Genomic DNA, 18,740 nt, shown 5'->3' with positions numbered 1-18,740 from the left:
GGGGGGGGGGGGGGGGGGCAGAAGGAATATAAAAGGCAGGATAGGAAAGACAGACTAAAAGAAAGGAAAGAGGGAAATGAGAGTTTAAGACAGAGATGAATGACTTGAGGGTACAGTAAAATTCAATATATTAGGGTCCCCTGTGTGACTCACAACCTCATCTTTTAACATAGGAAACGGGGGAAAGGTGGAAATGAGAAAAAGAGGGGAGGCAGGAAATTGTTTACGGGCTAACAAGGAGACGTTAAAATATCGATATTTAGTACAGCGATGACGACCGCACACCTGGGTCTCAAACATACAAAACAACAAATGTGTCTGTACAATCTCTGTAGCATCGTTAGAGCCAAACAAATGTGTCCCAGAAGCTGCTGGACAAAACACTGACTTATGCTGATATTGATAATTGAGAGTAAACAGAAAATAATAGGCAGGTTTTCCTGCGACATAAACACAGAATCATAAATATTTACAGCAAGGATCCTTGAAATGTGTTTATGAGCGTTGTCAGAGAGAAATATACCGAGGCAGGCGTTTTACAGCCAAACATTATGCTTTATACTTACAAATGGCAATAACACTAAAGACAAAAGTAAATTCAGAACAGCAAACTGTAGAGTTGGCTGTACCCGACTCTGAATTATGTCAGTCGAGTCAGATGTTGCTGTTCAATACCAATATTAGACTACTCATCCCTTTGAGTGTCATAACAAATTACTTCGTCCTCCAGAGCTCCTAACGGTGCAAACGCCACACTGATAAAAGCATACAAGAGTCTACAGGACTATAACTATTTTGTGTGTTTGGGTCCATGACTGAAACGACTGCTGTCTTGTTTTTAGCTGGGGGAGTAAATGTAGTTGAGTATAACTGCCTTTTAACTCTGTATATGGATGCACCCCTTTCAGGCTAATATTACTAGGTAATGTTAATATATGCTAACTTTAGCGACTATTTTTACCTGAAACGCCATTAATATGAAGTCTGGGTCATGGCTAAAAACACGGAGAAGTTGTAATATCACATTATATTTGACCTTTCGCTAAGCCCCGCCCCTTTGTGATGACATCTTTTTTTCACTGTTAAAATCATTAAAAAGCAAAAGCAGCATGTGTATACATTCAATAGGCTATATCTTCAGTAGCTAGCTAGCTAACCCTACACTTTTCAGGGTTTGATTTTGGTTTTGGAACAGGGAAGAAACTTTTTCCGACCTCTCCAGGCAACGAGTATCATTAATACACGACGTGCCCCAGGCACAACATTTAGCTCCAAATCTACAAAACCAGCCTGAAAATGGGGGAAATCTGGAACGATTACATTAGAGTCAATGGAGCACAGCTGCCTGCCCTCCATCTCGACAGCGCTACGAAATGATGTTATATGCAAAGAAGCTATATAGTAAATAAGCCAAGTTAGCCCTCCAAGCTATTGCGTGTTAACTACGCCAACAATGTTAGCGTTTGTTTTGTCTGAGTCTGACTGGGTAAACGTTCTCTTCCTCTGGGCAGCTGCCTCCATCTCACTCAGACTCACCCTGGGTCTGAGTCCGCAGCTGTCTGTACCAAAGAGCTGCATGAAAGCGAGGAGTGCTCACTCTGCAGCTATATCTAGGGGCAATAACATCCTCAGAGGTACACTAACGTACTGAAGTAACTGACAAACAACTAAAAATGACCGCTCAACCTAGAGAATTTTAGCAAACTGAGGGGTCTAAGAATGAAGATTAGCAACTTCAACTTTCAGGGGGCAGCCCCTAACAGTCCATTAAAACAAATACAACAAAAAATGTGAAAGAAATAGTTCAACCAGGGGCGGAAATCCCGGGGGGGACAGGGGGGACATGACTCCCCCTTCAATAAAGCTGTACCCCCCTAGAATAATTTGAGACACAATTAATAATTTTTGAACAATGCAGTAGTATTTATTAAAAGCCCAATGTAAGCGGTGCTCATTATAAAAGCGCAATAATGTGCTATTTAAATCTTAAAAGATTTAGTCCCCCCCTCCCATTCCTAGTAGTGGTATATCCCACACTCTTTCCAACGGGCGGGGCTAGCAGCCGTTAGTACTTGGCAGGAGTTGCAGCGTGTGGCTGGACCCGGCTGCCCACATTGCGCGGGGTAAGATGTTCACTCACACAGATACAGTTTAACTTACACAAGTTACAACACATCCCATTTACTGTTACAACAAGCCCCAGGCCCAGGCTGATAATATAAACTGTCTGCAACATTTCTCCTGCATTGTTCAAAAGCCAGAGTTTAGTGATAGTCAGAGAGGACAGCGACGGAGCGGCTCGTAGTTAATATCTGTAGGCTCTCCACCTGTCAGTGAGACAAACATGACAGACGTGCAGTTTAACTGACGAGGAGCGGCCATTACGCACAATTATTACGCACGGTTTTGAGGTGCGCAGCGGCAGATCTCACAGCACACTGTTTATAAACCATTCACCAGTTTAATTGCAGGAAATGTTTATCTCATTGCCGGTAAAAAAACGAAAAAAAACAAACAAAAGGGTTTGCTCCTGCAGCCAGCAAGAGACGAAGGATCCATTCCACACACCTGAGCCAGATGAAAAAGAGGGAGAGAAGGAGAGAGATCGAGTTTTGGTCTTTGATGAATGAAGCCTTATTGTTTTGCTGCTATTAAACAATGAGAGACATGTTTTCTCCGTTTACTTAATAGCATAAATATTCACACTACTGCGCACGGGGAGACAGAGACCTGCTCTGCTCCAGACACACTCAGCACTTTGGACAGCACGGCGCACCTGACTGTTGTCGATGTGTACATGTTAATTTGATTTCAATCATTTTGTTTTAAATCTGGACATGTGCAGGTGGACTCAGCCAGTGCTAAGAAAGGTCCTATGCCTGCCTGTTGGAGAGATAGAGAAAAGATTAAAGCGTCAAATTGCGGTAAAAGATGTATAAAAGACAGGCTACAACTTTTTTTCCTTGTCCCCCCCTGGAATTATTCTCTAAAATTTTACTGTTTATTGTCCCCCCCAACTATGAAATGGGATTTTCGCCCCTGAGTTCAACGGTTTTGGAAATACGCTTATGAGTCTATGTGATTACATTACATGGCCGAAAATATGTAGACACTCGAATAAAATATGCAGACACTCCAGCATAACATCCAGCTGTGGTTGTTGAACATTCATTTCACAACCACAAAACCATGAGCATTAATGTACTGTCTGCTCCTGTAGGAAGACTTTCTGCCAGATAGTAAAATCTGGCTGCTGGGATTTGCTCACATTCAGCCACAAAAGAAAGCAACAGCGAGGTCAGCCGCTATTGTGGAGCTTAAGGCCTGGCTCGCAGTCACTATTCAGACTCATCCGAAAGGAGTTGGATGATATCGAGGTCAGGACTCTGTCCAGTCAAGGTCTTTCGCACTAAACTGGAAGAATAAATACCTCTGTCAAGAAGGAGGTTATGTTTTCGGTTCGTTTTGTTTGTTTGTCAGCAGGATAACAGAAAAACTACTGGCCCAGTTTTTATGAAAGTTAGTGGAAGGGTTAACTTTCGTTAATGTTGTGAGTTAGGACATTTGGCCTTGGTGGATAAATGCCACACATTTTTAAATCCAGTAGATCGTATCATACTAAAGTTTAATAGTGACAGAACAGCCAATTGTATAAATAAAACTGCCTGATATCAGACAGAATTGTAAACTCGTTACACTCCGTTTCCATCTTCACTCTGACACTGCGTCTACTCTTACCGATTTCTGTGAGGGAGGGGGAATCAATTTTCTCTAGACAATCACTAGACACCAATGTATCTGCCTGAATCTAACGTCATTTTAAGTTAACCCTGATGTGTAGCCATGCCAACCTACTTCTTTTGCCAGAATTTTGAGAGCGGAGCTTAGAGAAGTAAAAGAAACTACGATTTCAGGAGATATTGAGAAGTATGTCAATGTATCAATTTAGAGAAACCTCAATGGTATTGTCTATCTTGTCTATAGCGGTTGCCATTGTTTTTATTTCTACTCATTGGTTCCTGTGGCTAATGTAAAGTCCTCCTGTGGCACTCATTGGTTGTATTTTTATTTTAACTGAGAAACCACTGTTTCATGTCACGATGCCAGATAAATCAGTCAACTCGAACTATGTGAAGTGGGAGGATTCAAAGGTCAAAACCCAGGGAAGAAATAAAAGAATCCATATCACAGTGCACATTAACAGGTACCAGTAATCACGTGGGGCTGCCTACACATGTAGCCAATTAAACTTCATACAGAGAGCAGTCCTTACGGAGCACTAGTTTGACATAATCCTAATCATTCTAGAAATATATCCAGACTGGTCGAGGTTACAGATTTGCATATCATAGAAAATTGGTTTATTAATCTAAGTGGAGGTCTGCGCTCTCCAAGTGCCCTTCTGACTTTGTTCACAGGGACATTACCATGTTGAAAAAGGAAAGGGCCTTCCACGAACGGTCGAAAGCACACTGCTGACTAACTGTCATTGTGATTTGTAGCATAACGATTTCCCTTCACTGAAGGAATTAAAAGACCAAACCAAGAAAAATAGACCAAAATCTACTCAAAGGACAATGCTGTCCACATACTTTTGACCATATAGTATATTTTGCTTCAAAGACAAAATATGTAAGTTTTACGCATTAAAAAATCTAAAAACGACCACAGCATTGTTATGTATTTTGCCAGGTGGTGTACTCAACATTATCTCATTTCCAGCAATGTTAAACCCAGAGAAATCTGTCATTTAGATCACGGACACAGATTGTGCCATTTGGTCACTGTTGCTTGTCAGTGGCGTCATATCTCCTTTGTGCATGTAGCACGGTTGTGGTTGTCTGCCTGAGGCTGTCATAAATTTACTTTTTATCCAGTTCTAGGCCACATTTTTATGTTACACTTTTTACATCTCAGTTTTTAGCTATATTTTTTAACCACAGGATTTGAGTCATCAGACATCTGGATCTTAAGTTATCAGAGAAACAAACTGAGCAAACATTAACAGCAGCTCATAGGAGAGAAACAACATTGGAGAAACACAGATTTTCACTGTGAAACTACTTTGTTCAGTGTTTTTACCAGTTTAAACCACTGTGTCCATTCGTTTTTTGAGACTAGGAGGACTTTGCAGATAATTCTGCTCCCGGTAAAAAACTCCAGAACATCTGGATCTTAAGTTATCAGAGAAAAAAGCCGAGCAAACATTAGCAGGTGCTAGGCTAGCGGCCTGTCTGCCTTATGCCGAACAGTGTCAGAGAAACACTGATTTATTCTGTGTTTTTACCAGTTTTAATCTCCTGGGGTCTCATTTATAGACATGGCGTATGCACAAAACAAGGCCTGAAAGAGGCGTACGCCACTTCTCACGCAGAAGTTGTGATGTATAAAAACAGACTTGATGGGAGAAACTTTGTCCCATGCTTATGAACGTTATGGAGACAGGAAATTGGTGACGCAGATGTAAGGCGGAAGCCTGATTGTAGAAATTGTCGAATATTTTTTGGCACATGCGAACATACGTACATTTTTAGTGAGGATCCTACGCATTGTTTTATAAATGAGACCCCTGGTCAGTTTGTTTTGGGGAAGAAGAGACCTTTGCAGATAATTCGGCCTGTAGAAAAACCCTTCTGAACACTGAAGGAATCCTAATTGGGAGAAACTGACTGCAATGACGGCATTGCTTGGTGTTTTGATCGAGACTCCTAGCAGCATTACATATTGTGTGTTTAAGCCAACATCAGCTGGGCTTACTGAGAATAACAAGTATTGGGTAAACAGAGCACAGAGTATGACATCTATTCTTTTAGCTCACAAACAGCTTTTTGTGCGGGCTAAATGTCAGACGGGTCACGTGTGGGAAAAGGGTACACAGAGATTGGGAGAATAAAGGCAGAGGAGAAAGAGCGAGAGGATGGGGGGGGTGCAGCGTCAATAGAGAGAGCAAGTGAGAGAGATGAGAAACAAATGGATTAAAAAATAAAAGTGGTGGCGAGCAGGGGGCATGCGCGTGAGAAGAGACAGGAGGGCACTGCGTTTTTGTTCTTCATGAGTTGGAAAGGGCTGCTGGTATTAGATTGGCCCTCTGGGGCCGGTGGCCACTCTGCGATCAAACGCTAAAGCCCTTCTGTCATCCTGCAAACCAGGCCTGTAATTTTCAAAGTGGCTTCGCCCTCAGCTCGATGCGCCTATTGCTTTATGTTCATCCTATGCTTCTATAACCTGCTCGTACGGCGTTTCTGTCAGTCATGTTCCTTTATTATTTATCTCTGTCTCTTCTTTTTGCCTCCAGCTGCCTTCTCCGACTGCGATGAGCACAGCCCTGAGAGGAATCTCCTGCTACCTGAGAGAGGTGAACACGACTCCTCTTGTTTCAGTCAGCATGACCCTCCATCTGTCTGTCTGTCCTTACAGTCCATCTTTCATCCTGTCTTACAGGAATACACTGAGTTTTGTTCACCTGCTGTTCACCCAGTATGAGACCACAAGGGTCATATGACTGCAAGCAATATCCTTAAAGTATGAGAATAAACCTGTCAGTATATCACAGTTGCTTTTAGATTTATTTTATGGCCTCAGAGCACAAAGTTTTACAGGCATGTCCAAACTTTTTTGAACCGGGGCCAGAATAGATAATGTGAAAACACCCAGGGGCCAGCTGCTTCATCACTTATTGAAAAAAAAAAAAATCACGTACAAATGACACAAGAGCAACTGTTTTATCTATAAGTGAAGAAGTATTCAACTTTCCACGGCTCCTGAAAGCGGCGTCTGTCCCTCTTGATTTTACTCGTCTTTGCTGTGGACATGTCCGCTACCTCACAGGAAATATCTGGTGTTAGGTGACTGCTCCTTTGATTGTTTTGCCATTTGTCTACGAAAACACATTAGTTCCACTGGTGTAGTTCCTACTTGGTGCATGTCTACAAACTGTGTGATTGTCCTGCTGTCGTGAGGTGAATGAAAAAATGCAAAGTGATCTTGCTTGATTAGCCAATATCGTGTTAATCATATAGTATATTTTGGAAGACAAGTCAAGGGCCATTTAAAGTCTGTCTGCAGGCCAAACTTTTGGACAACTTTTGACAGGACTAGTTTATATCTAACAAGTGCTGAAAGAAATAGTCCAGTGGGATTGTCCCACCCGACTCGTTTACAGTCAAGATAACAGCTAAGATAACAAAAACATGGACTAATTCATCTCGTAACGCAGCAAACTTTAGTGGATCACAACATATTGGATATGAAATTAATCCTTAGATGCTCCGGTTAAAAAAAAGACTGAACTTTTCTATGGATGTCAGTTTTTGAGCCACGATGAAGACAAAAATGTGGCCTGGAAAGACTATAAAGCTTGTTGTTTGTAGTCGAAGCAATTTCTGGAAAACTTGTGGTCCCTACAAGCTGGTTAAGAAGAGTGAGGAGTCAGCAGTCAATGATGAAAAAACAGTCAATATAATAGGTTTCTTTTTAAGATTATAAATCACTGCAACCACAAGAGGTCGCTGAGCATAAACGTGCACACAAAATATTAGGCTGATGGGTCCGGTAGTTTGGGAGATTAGCTGCAGACAGATGGTTACACACACTCACATACACACACACAAGACCAAACGCATCATACCCTCCAGGCTTATACCTGACAGAGATAATAATAAGCAAAGATTATAAGTAATAGTTTTAATAATTGATAATCAGTAAAATGGGGCCGAAATACCAAACATTCACTGGTTCTAGCTTGAGGTTTTGCTGCTTAGCTCTATCACAAACTAAACAGCAAATCACATAATCCAAACAAATACTTCGCAGGTTAACTGAAGATGAAAGTAATCACATTCACTCACCAAGACTGGCAGGTAAACATAACTGACATTAAAGTTAAGTATGCACCACAAATTGTTCTTCTACTTGACATCACAGCTACCATTTGTATGTTTCTGCTCTTCCAGACACCTATTTGTTCACATTAATCTCTGTTAAGACATGAAAATCAATTAGCAGCCTCACTTGAGTCATGTAATCCATTAAGCCAGCATTGTTCATTGTTGTGAACTAATTAGGTACAGTACATTTCAAATCAATCTGTCGTTAGACTGAATAATTGAGTTGGATTTTTGTTTCACATGGAAAGGGATGAAAACAGTTGCTTGTTACGAAAATGGGAACACATGCAAATATCTAAAACTACAGTTTACGTTAAAGTGAGAGTACTGTGACTTCTGCTGACAAGAAGTGATAATGAAACAGTAACACAAGTAGAGATGAGTCATAAAGTTGTGAACTGACTCAGTATGTCAGCAGCATTGTCTCGTAGACAGCAGTATCCATCTACGGTAGGGCTGGGCAAGATATTGATATTATATCGATATCGTGATATGTGCCTAGGTATCGTCTTAGATTTTGGATATCGTAATATCTGGTTTTCAAGGCTGAATTACAGTGAAGCAGTAATTTTCTGTCCTATTATTTGCCTTTGCCCACTATCTACCATATCTACATTACTGATGATTGTTTATCAGATATGTCATTGTGGAAATATTTCGTTAAAGCACCAATATTCAACCCTACAATGTCGTCGTTATATTGATATCAAGATATTTGGTCAAAAATATTGTGATACTTGATTTTCTCGCCCAGCACTAACCTACAATGTGCTGGCAGTAGGCAATTTGAGGGGGGACACCATCCCCCTTGTTACAAAAATGACCAAAATGCATCCCCCTTGTTACCCTACCATCCTTCTCCATCCCCTGGGTCCAGACCCAGACACCGTCCTATGCGGACACGGTCCTATAACCGATAAATCAGTGACAATTATTGAATTTCAATGGGCTGTTTGTGCTTTAACCAGCACACCACTGTATCACTGGTGTAGCAACCAGGACACTCACAGACCAATACCTACATTAAATCACCTCAAGTTATGCTATTCAGTCAATCACATCTGTGCATTACGATAAGCATTGTGACTCAGGTGGATGGGGTACACACACAGGAGAAACGAGGCATGAGACATAAATGTCTTAGACATAAATGAGTCACAGGGAAGTATTTTCACATGGCGTGTTCTACAAAGAGACAAGCAGACGGCAAACACAGCTCTTAATCAGGAATGAACAGACTTGTATGTTCATGCTCATTCTTCCAGTGAGCAGTTCAAAACCAGGATGTCTCATCATATGTTCCTAGACCGTGGCGATTATTTAAAGCAGCACTGTGAGGCGTCGTTACAAGACAGAGCACAGAGCGTCTTTTCAGCAAACATACCCACTCAAATCCAAACCGAGGGCACAGAAAATGGAATATATTATACAGAAATGAATCACTGAATCATAGTGCAAGTTGGACATTAGATGGAGGGTGGGAGTCTGTCCCTTTTGTTAAAAATAACAAATCACCTGCTGAGTGAAAGAATGCATTTTGGCTGGAGGGTGACGAGGGCAACTGACCGGCTGTCGAATATATTGAATTTCCTTAACATTAGCCACTGTAGGCTACTGGTCATACCAGGGGGAATACAGCTGTGGCAGCAAAACCCAGAGTATCCTGAACTGAGTGAAGGCTGGCTTTTATTGCCTGTTAATTCAACCTTTAATTTGTAAAAAGGAGGAATGCTGTATTTTTCTTTTGCACATTCCAAAAATTATGCCTATTAAAGGAAGGGAAACTTGCAGACACACTCGTCTGGCCCTTTACCAAGCCAATCTAAGAGCTGTTAGAAGTTCTTAATGTCTCAGTTGCTTTCAAACACAGATGATTTCAGAGCCTCTCATCACATGTTGGGTAAATTAAAGAAGGGGTCAAACCAAAGGGCCGGGACAGTCCTTTACTTCATTAGGATAACTGGAGAAAAAACAGCTGCCTCTGTGTTTCTCACCACATTCAAGGTTGTTGAATGCGATCATCCTGCCAGTTCTCTCGCCTTGCAAACCCACCCACAAATTCATCTCTTTCCCATTCGTCTGTCACCGTGCGTGTTTGTAGCTGTGTGTGGCTGGCTCCACACTGATGCCTGTTTATTTTCACCTCCCTAATGAGTTGCTCTCTATCGATCTGTGAAGGTCTGAGCTGTTCTATTACCAGATACCTGGTGCAAATTATCCCCACTAATTGCGAGTCTCCTGCTCAGTCATGGCAGATGGCGAACTGGCTGTTGGCAGTAATGATGAATCCCGGGGAAAAATAGAGACATGGCGACCAGAGGAAAAAAGAGAGAGAGAGAGATTTAGGTTAAAAAGGAAGGGGGCAAGCTGTTGAGACAATTAGAGAAAGGGAGGGAGGAGCATGGGGAAGTGTGGGGCGTGTGGCATATTGATCGTCCTGGCTGTGTCCACCTCTCGCCTGAAGATAAGACTTAATGAGAGATGGAGAGAGATAAAAGAGAGGAGAGGCATTTAGAGATGGAGCCCATTTTACATGAAAATTACATTACAGGCAATAAAACAGAGCCTTTTTTCCATTTTCTGTGGTGAAACATAAGAGATGACTTGAAAAAGATGCACCTGGAGTGATGACAAATAGCTCGTCTTTCCTATAAATAACATACATGTATTGGTGCTGTTGGCCGTGAGGGTGAGTCACGGTGCTGTGAAAACATCGTCTTCACCCTCTGTTATTGCTTCCTCACTTTCTTTCATCTGTCACTTTACATCTACTCTGTTGTTACGCTTGTTGTCAAACAGTTTGATGTTGTCCGTGGAAAATACTCCAGCCAGGAGCGACAAAGTGGACTAGTATGTCTTTAAGGCCAGTGCTTCAGTCCGTCCGAGACAGCTCTTTGCCATCGGAGCGACTGCACTCCTGTTTATTACTTGTTCTCAGCGATAGTGATGGTTGAGTTTGTCTCTCAGCTGGGAGAGATAAACTCAAATGTTAGATCAAAGTCACTGAGCTCTTTAGGTGTGTTTGCTTCTGAGAAAAGGAAGAGCAATGAACTACATCAAAGCAAAGGACACAGTACATTTTAAAGCTGTGCAACTTTTGACAAAAGAAACGACGCATTTCTCGTCCCACAAATAAAAAGTTGAAGTCATAAACGATAAAACTCGCCCTGCACTCTTAGAAACAAGGATCGCAAAAGGGTTCTTCCTGAAAGGCTGAGTTTCTGACCAGAACCATTTGCTTCTGAGGCCAGGCCTATAGACCCTTTCAGGGCCGACGTCACAATGACGTCATTTTATTAGCGGGAGGCAAAACACCACCCGCCATTACAGGGCTGTAGGCTACATGAGTCTTAAAATGTTGTCTTGTTGTGTTATTGGGAGCCAGAATAGAAGAAGTCATGGATCGAAAATTTATCGCATACCAGCTGCCACTGCCCGTCAACAAAAGCAAGTCAACTAGGTTTAAATGAGACGAAAAGGACTGGACGGAGGCGATCATCAAAAATGCAGCGCACACCATATCAGGTTAGGGAAAATGATTTACTGTTGTAGGGATGAAAAATGTTATGTGTATGAAGGGTTATCATGTCCACCTAATCAGAAATACGGGAGGTATTAAAAGGAATATTGCTTTTTAGTGCATTAGCTAACGTTGGTTTCAATAGCAAGACGAACTGGAGGAAACAGTTCAAGTATCGTCCTCCTTTGTAAGATTGACATAGTAATCAACCACAAAGCTTCCTGTGACATCATCCATCCACTGAGTGAGAGCATACAGGTCGGCCAGTCTGGTCACATTGGTCAGTGTTTACTTTTTCAAGTAACACTCGCGGTCCTGGAGAGTGAGTGACCTGACATGGTGCAATTGTAAATTCAGTCTGACACTAAAACGAGAGCGTTATGAATTTACGAATGGTCCAGTTTGTGCCAGAGTTTGCTCAAACACTCAAAATGAGTGTAGAATATTTCTGAATGCACCACTCACATCATCTTCCTTCATTGTCTAAGACAATCCAATACAACTTGCTAGCTAACCCTGGCTGAAGTGTTTTGCCTCCAGCTAAGCCCCGCCCACCAAAAAACATCACACTGTTTACCAACAGTAAAGGGTCTTTAAACGCAAAAGTCTGCCCGTGAGTGACTGAGTGATGAAGTTACACCACTGGTCAGAGTGACTGATGATGTGAGTGTTGGCCATTGCTCTTTTGAAATAGGCGCTGACACGTTGACAGTCTTGTATTACTGTATTCCTCCAATCTAAAGATGCCATTAGACACAAATTCCCGCCGGGTGTTGCGATGGATGTGACGCGAATGACATGAAATACGCGAATTAAGCGGTGCGAATTAAGCAAGTAGCGCGACTTCACATCAGAGTTGAAAAATCTTAACTTCAGTGACCAATTCACGCCGCGAAAGCCAATCAGCATTGAGAACCTCCGGGGATGTTTGACACAGAAGACGGACCAGCGGAAATTCATTCATCAATTCAGCTATTTCACACACATATGACGCAAGCTCTTCGCGCATATGAAGCGGGTCAATACAAAATATTCCAGCATTCAAATTGGCATCACGTTTGGTGTGAGCACATCATAAGAAAAAGTCAAGGTGAACAGAAGTCTGTGACTGGGTGACTGCCGGCCACTTCTGTTACAAATTAAAAGCCCTCTAGCGTTTCATACTGCCATATACTAGTCTTGTTAAAGGAACGGTTCTTCAAGGGTTCACCTGTAAGACTAAGAGGTTCCATTAAAAACCCTTTTCACCCAAAGAACCTTTTTTAGAAGAAAGATATCTTCAATGATTATTGAACTCATGGGTGTTGAAAGATCCTCATCCTTAAATATATATTGTTTACCTATGTTTCAAATGATATTTTTAAATGTAGATGTATCTGGAGTCCCCTTAATCAATTCATTTTACTTGGTCTGCCATGGTTGGTATCTGCATTTTATATTTTCTTCTAATTTGGAACTGGGTTTCGGTTCCCAACCACTGCACCACTGACAGAGTAAAGGAACCCTGTATGGTTCTAGATAGCACCTTTATTTCTAAGAGCATGCTCAGTTCAGTGCACTCAGGGGTTTTGCAGCTACAGCCTTAACAAACGAACAAAATATAACCTTGAGTCTGTAATTTGCTTTGGGTATAGAATTTGGCAGTAACAGATGGATTCAGTCTGACTGAGTGTGGTAGAAACGGTGGGTAACAGCAGGAATCATGTTCCAGGCCCCCACAGACCTCCGCTACTGTTACACTGTGGTCTAGCATTTATCCTGTCACCTGTAGCAATAGTGGCCGCTGTTCAGCGAAGGTTACATAAGCTTGCTTTGATTTCTGCCGTGCTGATGCAGGAAGATCTGCACTGTACCGCTGTGGTTTGTTTTCACTGCAGCTTTCAACCTGCATCAATTGATTTGTTGGCCTTGGTAAACACACGACTGACACGTTGTCACCTTATTAAGTTGATATTTCGAGCATGTGTTCAAACAGCTGTGGCTTATTTACACATCTAACAAACACAGAGCATTTGCATTCATTTGAAGTCATGTTTGACTTGGCCTCCTTTAGCTGGGTTTCGCTCTTGACCAACTCCTGAGGGAAATATCTGACCCTTTAGTAGGGAGAATCCTGTGGGTCAAGGGATTTCTGTGGGATTCCCGCCAATGGGAACCAGTTTGACTATTCCTCACATAACTAGGACGGGACAGGGAAAAATTTAACGGGAGTGGGCTGGATGGTAATCATAATAACAATAGGTCATTTTTTTTTGTATATAAACATGCAGCTCTAATATGAACGAATGCAGGAACAGGAGTCATTCTTCTGAGATTGAGAAGAGACATGAGTTTTTTTGGGAGTGGGACAGCGACAAGCTGCAAGACGACTCTGATGGGAACAGTGAGACTGAACCACATCTGTAAAGGTGTGGGCTGTAAGTCACTAATAAAACTCTGACGAGCTGAGGGAAACTGCAAAGTCAGGTGATAATTCTCTGACAGCTCATTACCCCAAGCGACCCCTTTTACATTACAGTCATTTCACCCAGTGGTGATATAAGAATATCGATTACAGCTCTAAAGAACAACTTGAATACAGCGGGTCATGGCACAGGACTCATTATGTTCAATATATGAGGCCTCCTTTTAACTCTGAACCTTAAGTCATTAATCTAGCAGCTACAAATGCAGCTCACACACCGTTTTTTGTCTGATTAGGGATGAGACAGTTACCAGTCTCACGATAAACCAGTAAAATCCTGCCAGTTAATAATGTGTTACTGTCTCAAATATGAACTGTGAGAGTACACTCAGAGTGCAGATCTCCGCCAGGTGGCCGTGTTTTGGCTGCTACATGGCCGCCCAAGCAGATCATGGCCTCTCTAGACAATTCATGTAATTCCAGCAGACCCACCACAGCATGTTTCGAAAGAGTTCATGAGCTGATAAAAATACATGCCTCATCTATTTATGACAGAGCTGCAGCACGCTACAGAGCAGAGCGAGCTGTCCTGCTAACAGGCCCTGCATGTGAAATTACAAATTACAGCTACAAATCCTTAATCCATGTCATTCATAACTAGACTTATAACAGTATTACCTTTGTTTGCAGGATACAGGACAACAAGGTCAACATTAATAACAATAAACAATTAAAACTGCCAAAAAAAGAAACAAGTGAGCTGCATATCCTGCTAACTTACTTTTAATAGAAGCACGACAATCAAGGAAAAATGACCAATTTAACAAAATCCGCAAGTCTACAAAATCAGGCAGGCAAACACTCTACCTCTGAAACGCCGCGGGTGTTGTTTGATGCTCTAGGGCAGATGGGGTTGCAGTCATCGCAGCCGCAACATGGACCAGCTGCATCTGGAGGAACTGTCCTTCCTAGCTCCTTTTCAGCTAAGATGGCAGCGAAGATAACAAAGCTGGGGATTATTTAATCTCTTATCGTGCCTAGGGTTGCAGCCGTATACCAGTTCAAAGGCATACTGTGATATGGAAACTGACAGTTATCATACCATGTTCGTTTGCTTATTGTACGATATTAAAATATGCAACCGGATGGAGAATCTCACGTTCATTTTAGTCATATTCAAAAGGAAGAATGTGCTGGTTAAGAGAAGTCAGCAGTCAGTGATGGTATAAAACAATCAATAAAACAGGTTTTCAACAACTGTGAATCACTGCAGCCACAACGGGTCCCTGGGCATACAGTCACACATGTGCACACAGAATATGAAGCTGATAGGCCCAGTAGTTTGTGAGATTAGCTGCAGACTGACAGATACACACATGCACACCACCAAACACTTATCCCCTACAGGCTTACATCTGGCCCAGATAATTACCATTAAAACGTGTCGGATTACCACGCTTTGAATAACTGTCCAGCATCAATCAAAGTCAACAATAGTCTCCCAGGCGCAGGTGAAAAGGTGCAGCATGCAACGCAGTTTTATTTTGCTATTCCCTTGTTTACAGAGTGGGCGTGTAGCAGGAAAACCTAGTGATGCTACTGGTCCATTGTCCTTATCTACAGTACATTCGATCAAGCATTTCAAAGACAGGCTATTCATTTTCATTCATTCATTCATTTTCCGTAACCGCTTATCCTGTTGGGGGGCTCAAGCCTATCCCAGCTGACATTGGGCTAGAAGCGGGGTACACCCTGGACAGGTCGCCAGACTATCACAGGGCTGACACATAGAGACAGACAACCATTCACACTCACATTCACACCTACAGTCAATTTAGAGTCACCAATTAACCTGCATGTCTTTGCACTGTGGGAGGAAGCCTGAGTACACAGGTTCAAACCAAGAACCCTCTTGCTGTGAGGCCACAATGCTAACCACTGCACTGCTGTGCTGCCTCTAAAGACAGATATTGAATATCTTTACTGTTAATGCAAACAAAAAATGCACAGTGCTGCTAATCTTATTTTTGGTTTTCAGCATAAAACTTGAGATGATTTCAGCATGTGTATCAGCACATTTTTAAAATACTGTGATAATAATAATAACTGTCAAAATATGGGTCACTATAACTGTGATATGAAATGTTTAAACCCTTTTATCTCTATTTCTGATATATATATATATATTTCTCCCTCTTTCTGTCTTCAGTGGGAGACTGAGCAGCAGAGAAGTCTCGAGGAGAGAGGCCGTTTGCTGCTCTGCTTGCAGTACCTCCCTCCAGCCATGGATGGCGATGTGAAGGGCGAGGCCAAGGAGAGGGCTCGTGGCGGGCTGTGCGTGGGCGTCAAACGTTGCGCCCACCTGGCAGCCATGGACGTCAACGGCTTCTCAGACCCCTACGTTAAAACGTAAGGATGGCACCAAAGGTGTAACCGAATGCCACTGTGTATTTGCTAAATCAAACGGAGTAAGCTGAGTGATTAAATAATGAACACTTAGACTGACGGATTGACATTTGAGAACAATTTCCACATGACCTATCCAGCGCTGAGCTGCCTCTGCACCTTATTACCCTTGTTTGGTCTTAACTGGCCGTTGGCTCACACTGACCTCATGAATCAACTTTTGTCGCCACTCATGAGTGATAGATGGCTCCGGTTAACCCCGCACAGGGTAATGGTGACAAATGAGGGCAGCTTTCACACAAGTGGAAGCCACTGTGTAATATATCACTCACTCACCAAGATAATAGTAACAGTGTGTGTGCGTGTATGTGTGTGTCTGTGTGTGCGAATTGACAGCCTTCAAAACTGAAAGGCAGTGACGTGATCAAGTGTTATGGGCGTACTGTATCACAGAGAAGAGAGTTCTATTGTTGGTGTCATGAAGGTCTTTTGGAGTTTCATTACTCACTGATGAAAGAAAAGCAATACTGTGTGTGTCACTGTGTGTTTATGTGTGTGTGTGTGTGTGACAGAGAGGGCAGGGAGGTCCCTGGGTTGAATGATGCTCCCTGACACAAACTGGACAAATGAGGTGTAAAATCCCCCTCTTCTTCACTGGGTGTTCTCCTGAGTGTTGGCTCTGGCTTTCAGGTTATTTCTGGAATGAGTAAAACACTAAACAACCTCCCATCTCACACACACACACACACACACACACACATAAATCCAAGCATGCCACCACCCTCGCCTCACTTCACCACACACCAATCTCCTTTCTCTTTCCCCGTCATGCCTTAAACTCTCCCTCCATCTATAAATCCACCAAACCTACGCATACATCCCTCACACGTCCACAGTAATACATCATGCACCTTGTTTTACTTTGGATGCGTGCTCGCATCTTTGCCCTTTGGCGGGAGCGTTTTTCCCAGATGCTTTGTTGTGTCTGAGAGCGTGTGGGAACATACGCTCTCCGAGCTGTGGGTGGTGGGTGGAAAGCAAATGTGAATAGAGATTTCACCATGCTCCTTCCAGCTGGCTTAAAAATATCCTCAGAATTTAATGACACCTCGTGAAGGAATGCTGAGCTTATTCAATCTGTGCTGTTCTGGCGTTCAGCGCTCTCGTTCACATATGGTTGTTTTTCACAAATAATACATTAAACCTACATGGGAATAGTTTGTCATTTTGGGAAATACACTTGTGTGCTTTCCTACTGAGATATAGATGAGAAGATGGTTACAACTGTCATATCTGCACAGTAAATATGAAGCTACAGCCAGCAGGTAGTTTAGCTTAGCTTAGCTCAAAGACTGGAAACAAAGGGGAGCAGCTAACCTGGCTGTGTCTAAAGTAGGGCCGGCCTGAATACCAGTTTTTGGGCATTGAAGCTTCAGTGAGAGGTATCAGCAACTGATCGAAGCTTTGATGGGGGGTAATGAGAGATGAGAACATCATTCAATGCAAAATAGCATCATTATTAGCGGCTGTGTTAGAATGCAGGTCGCAAATTAGCCATAATAGCTAGAAAAATACTTGAGCAAGACGACTATGCCGTTACTTACAGTTTTAAAGTTGTAACAGACACTTATCTGGCACTTAGCAAACGTTCCGTTTCTCTTCTTTCTTTTTCTCCTAATTGTGTGTTATCATTCTGTGTCCACTCTCTAAATACCGAGATTTTTGCAGGTCTGTGAACGCAGCACATGTCATTCATCAAATGTGTGACCTGTGACCTGTGCCCCCTACACACATTAACAGACAGAAGCATTGGTTAACATGCTTCACAATGAGTTTAAGCCTGTAGGTAAACTTACAGATGTAGTTTATGTAGTTCAACAGAAAGGCTAAAACATGGAAATTTCTACGACCACAATGTCGCCTACTTTTCCCAAAGAGTACAACAGCAAAAAGGGGAGAGGTAATGGCAGGAGACATATAGGAGGGACTCACGGAAGTGAACGTAGGAGTAATTGAGTCTCAAACGTTCCACATATTGACTCTGAAGCCAAACATGTCAGGTTATAATAGATGTTTTACTGTGTTATTGCTGCTTTATAATTGACTTTGTTACACGTATATGTACATAGGTATCAAGAGCATCCAAATACTGTGATTTTGACATTGATTAACATGGCAACAATCGAAGCTTTGAAGCTTCGAAGCATTCAGGTCAGTCCTAGTTCAAATGTAACAAAATCCACCTGCCAACACTTGTTAACATCACTAATACAGACATTATATCAGAGTATAGAAATTCCAAGTTGTGTTTCTACATGTAGGGTTATGTGTCGCGACTTTTTTCATTTTGGCGCCGTTAGCTTTAGAGGTGCTCTTAGGCTTATGTTGAGACATGCTGACATGTAGTGATCCTAAGCTGGCTAAAAAGTGCGAACCTTTCCTGTGTCAGTCCTACCCAGCCAGGCTGGCTGTTTCCCTCCTTTTCCAGTCTTTGTGCTAAGCTAAAGCTAGCAGGCTTCTCACT

The 18,740-nt window shown here is 42.3% G+C and overlaps 1 protein-coding gene across 1 annotated transcript in view; it reads left to right on the top strand.

Annotated features, from left to right (window-relative positions):
- LOC126400245 (double C2-like domain-containing protein beta) overlaps positions 1-16,223 on the top strand; it is a 33,898-nt gene extending 17,675 nt beyond the window's left edge. Inside the window, exons 7-8 of the mRNA XM_050060807.1 lie at positions 6,182-6,355; positions 16,020-16,223. Of these exons, the coding sequence (XP_049916764.1) occupies positions 6,182-6,355; positions 16,020-16,223 (378 nt within the window). The remainder of the gene's footprint in view (positions 1-6,181; positions 6,356-16,019) is intronic.
- The last annotated feature ends 2,517 nt before the right edge of the window (positions 16,224-18,740 follow it).

Source organism: Epinephelus moara, chromosome 13 (assembly GCF_006386435.1).
Source record: "Epinephelus moara isolate mb chromosome 13, YSFRI_EMoa_1.0, whole genome shotgun sequence".
NCBI classification, from domain to species: Eukaryota; Metazoa; Chordata; class Actinopteri; order Perciformes; family Serranidae; genus Epinephelus; species Epinephelus moara.
The sequence above is the reverse complement of the archived record's forward strand: the minus strand, read 5'-3'. Positions and strand labels throughout refer to the sequence as shown.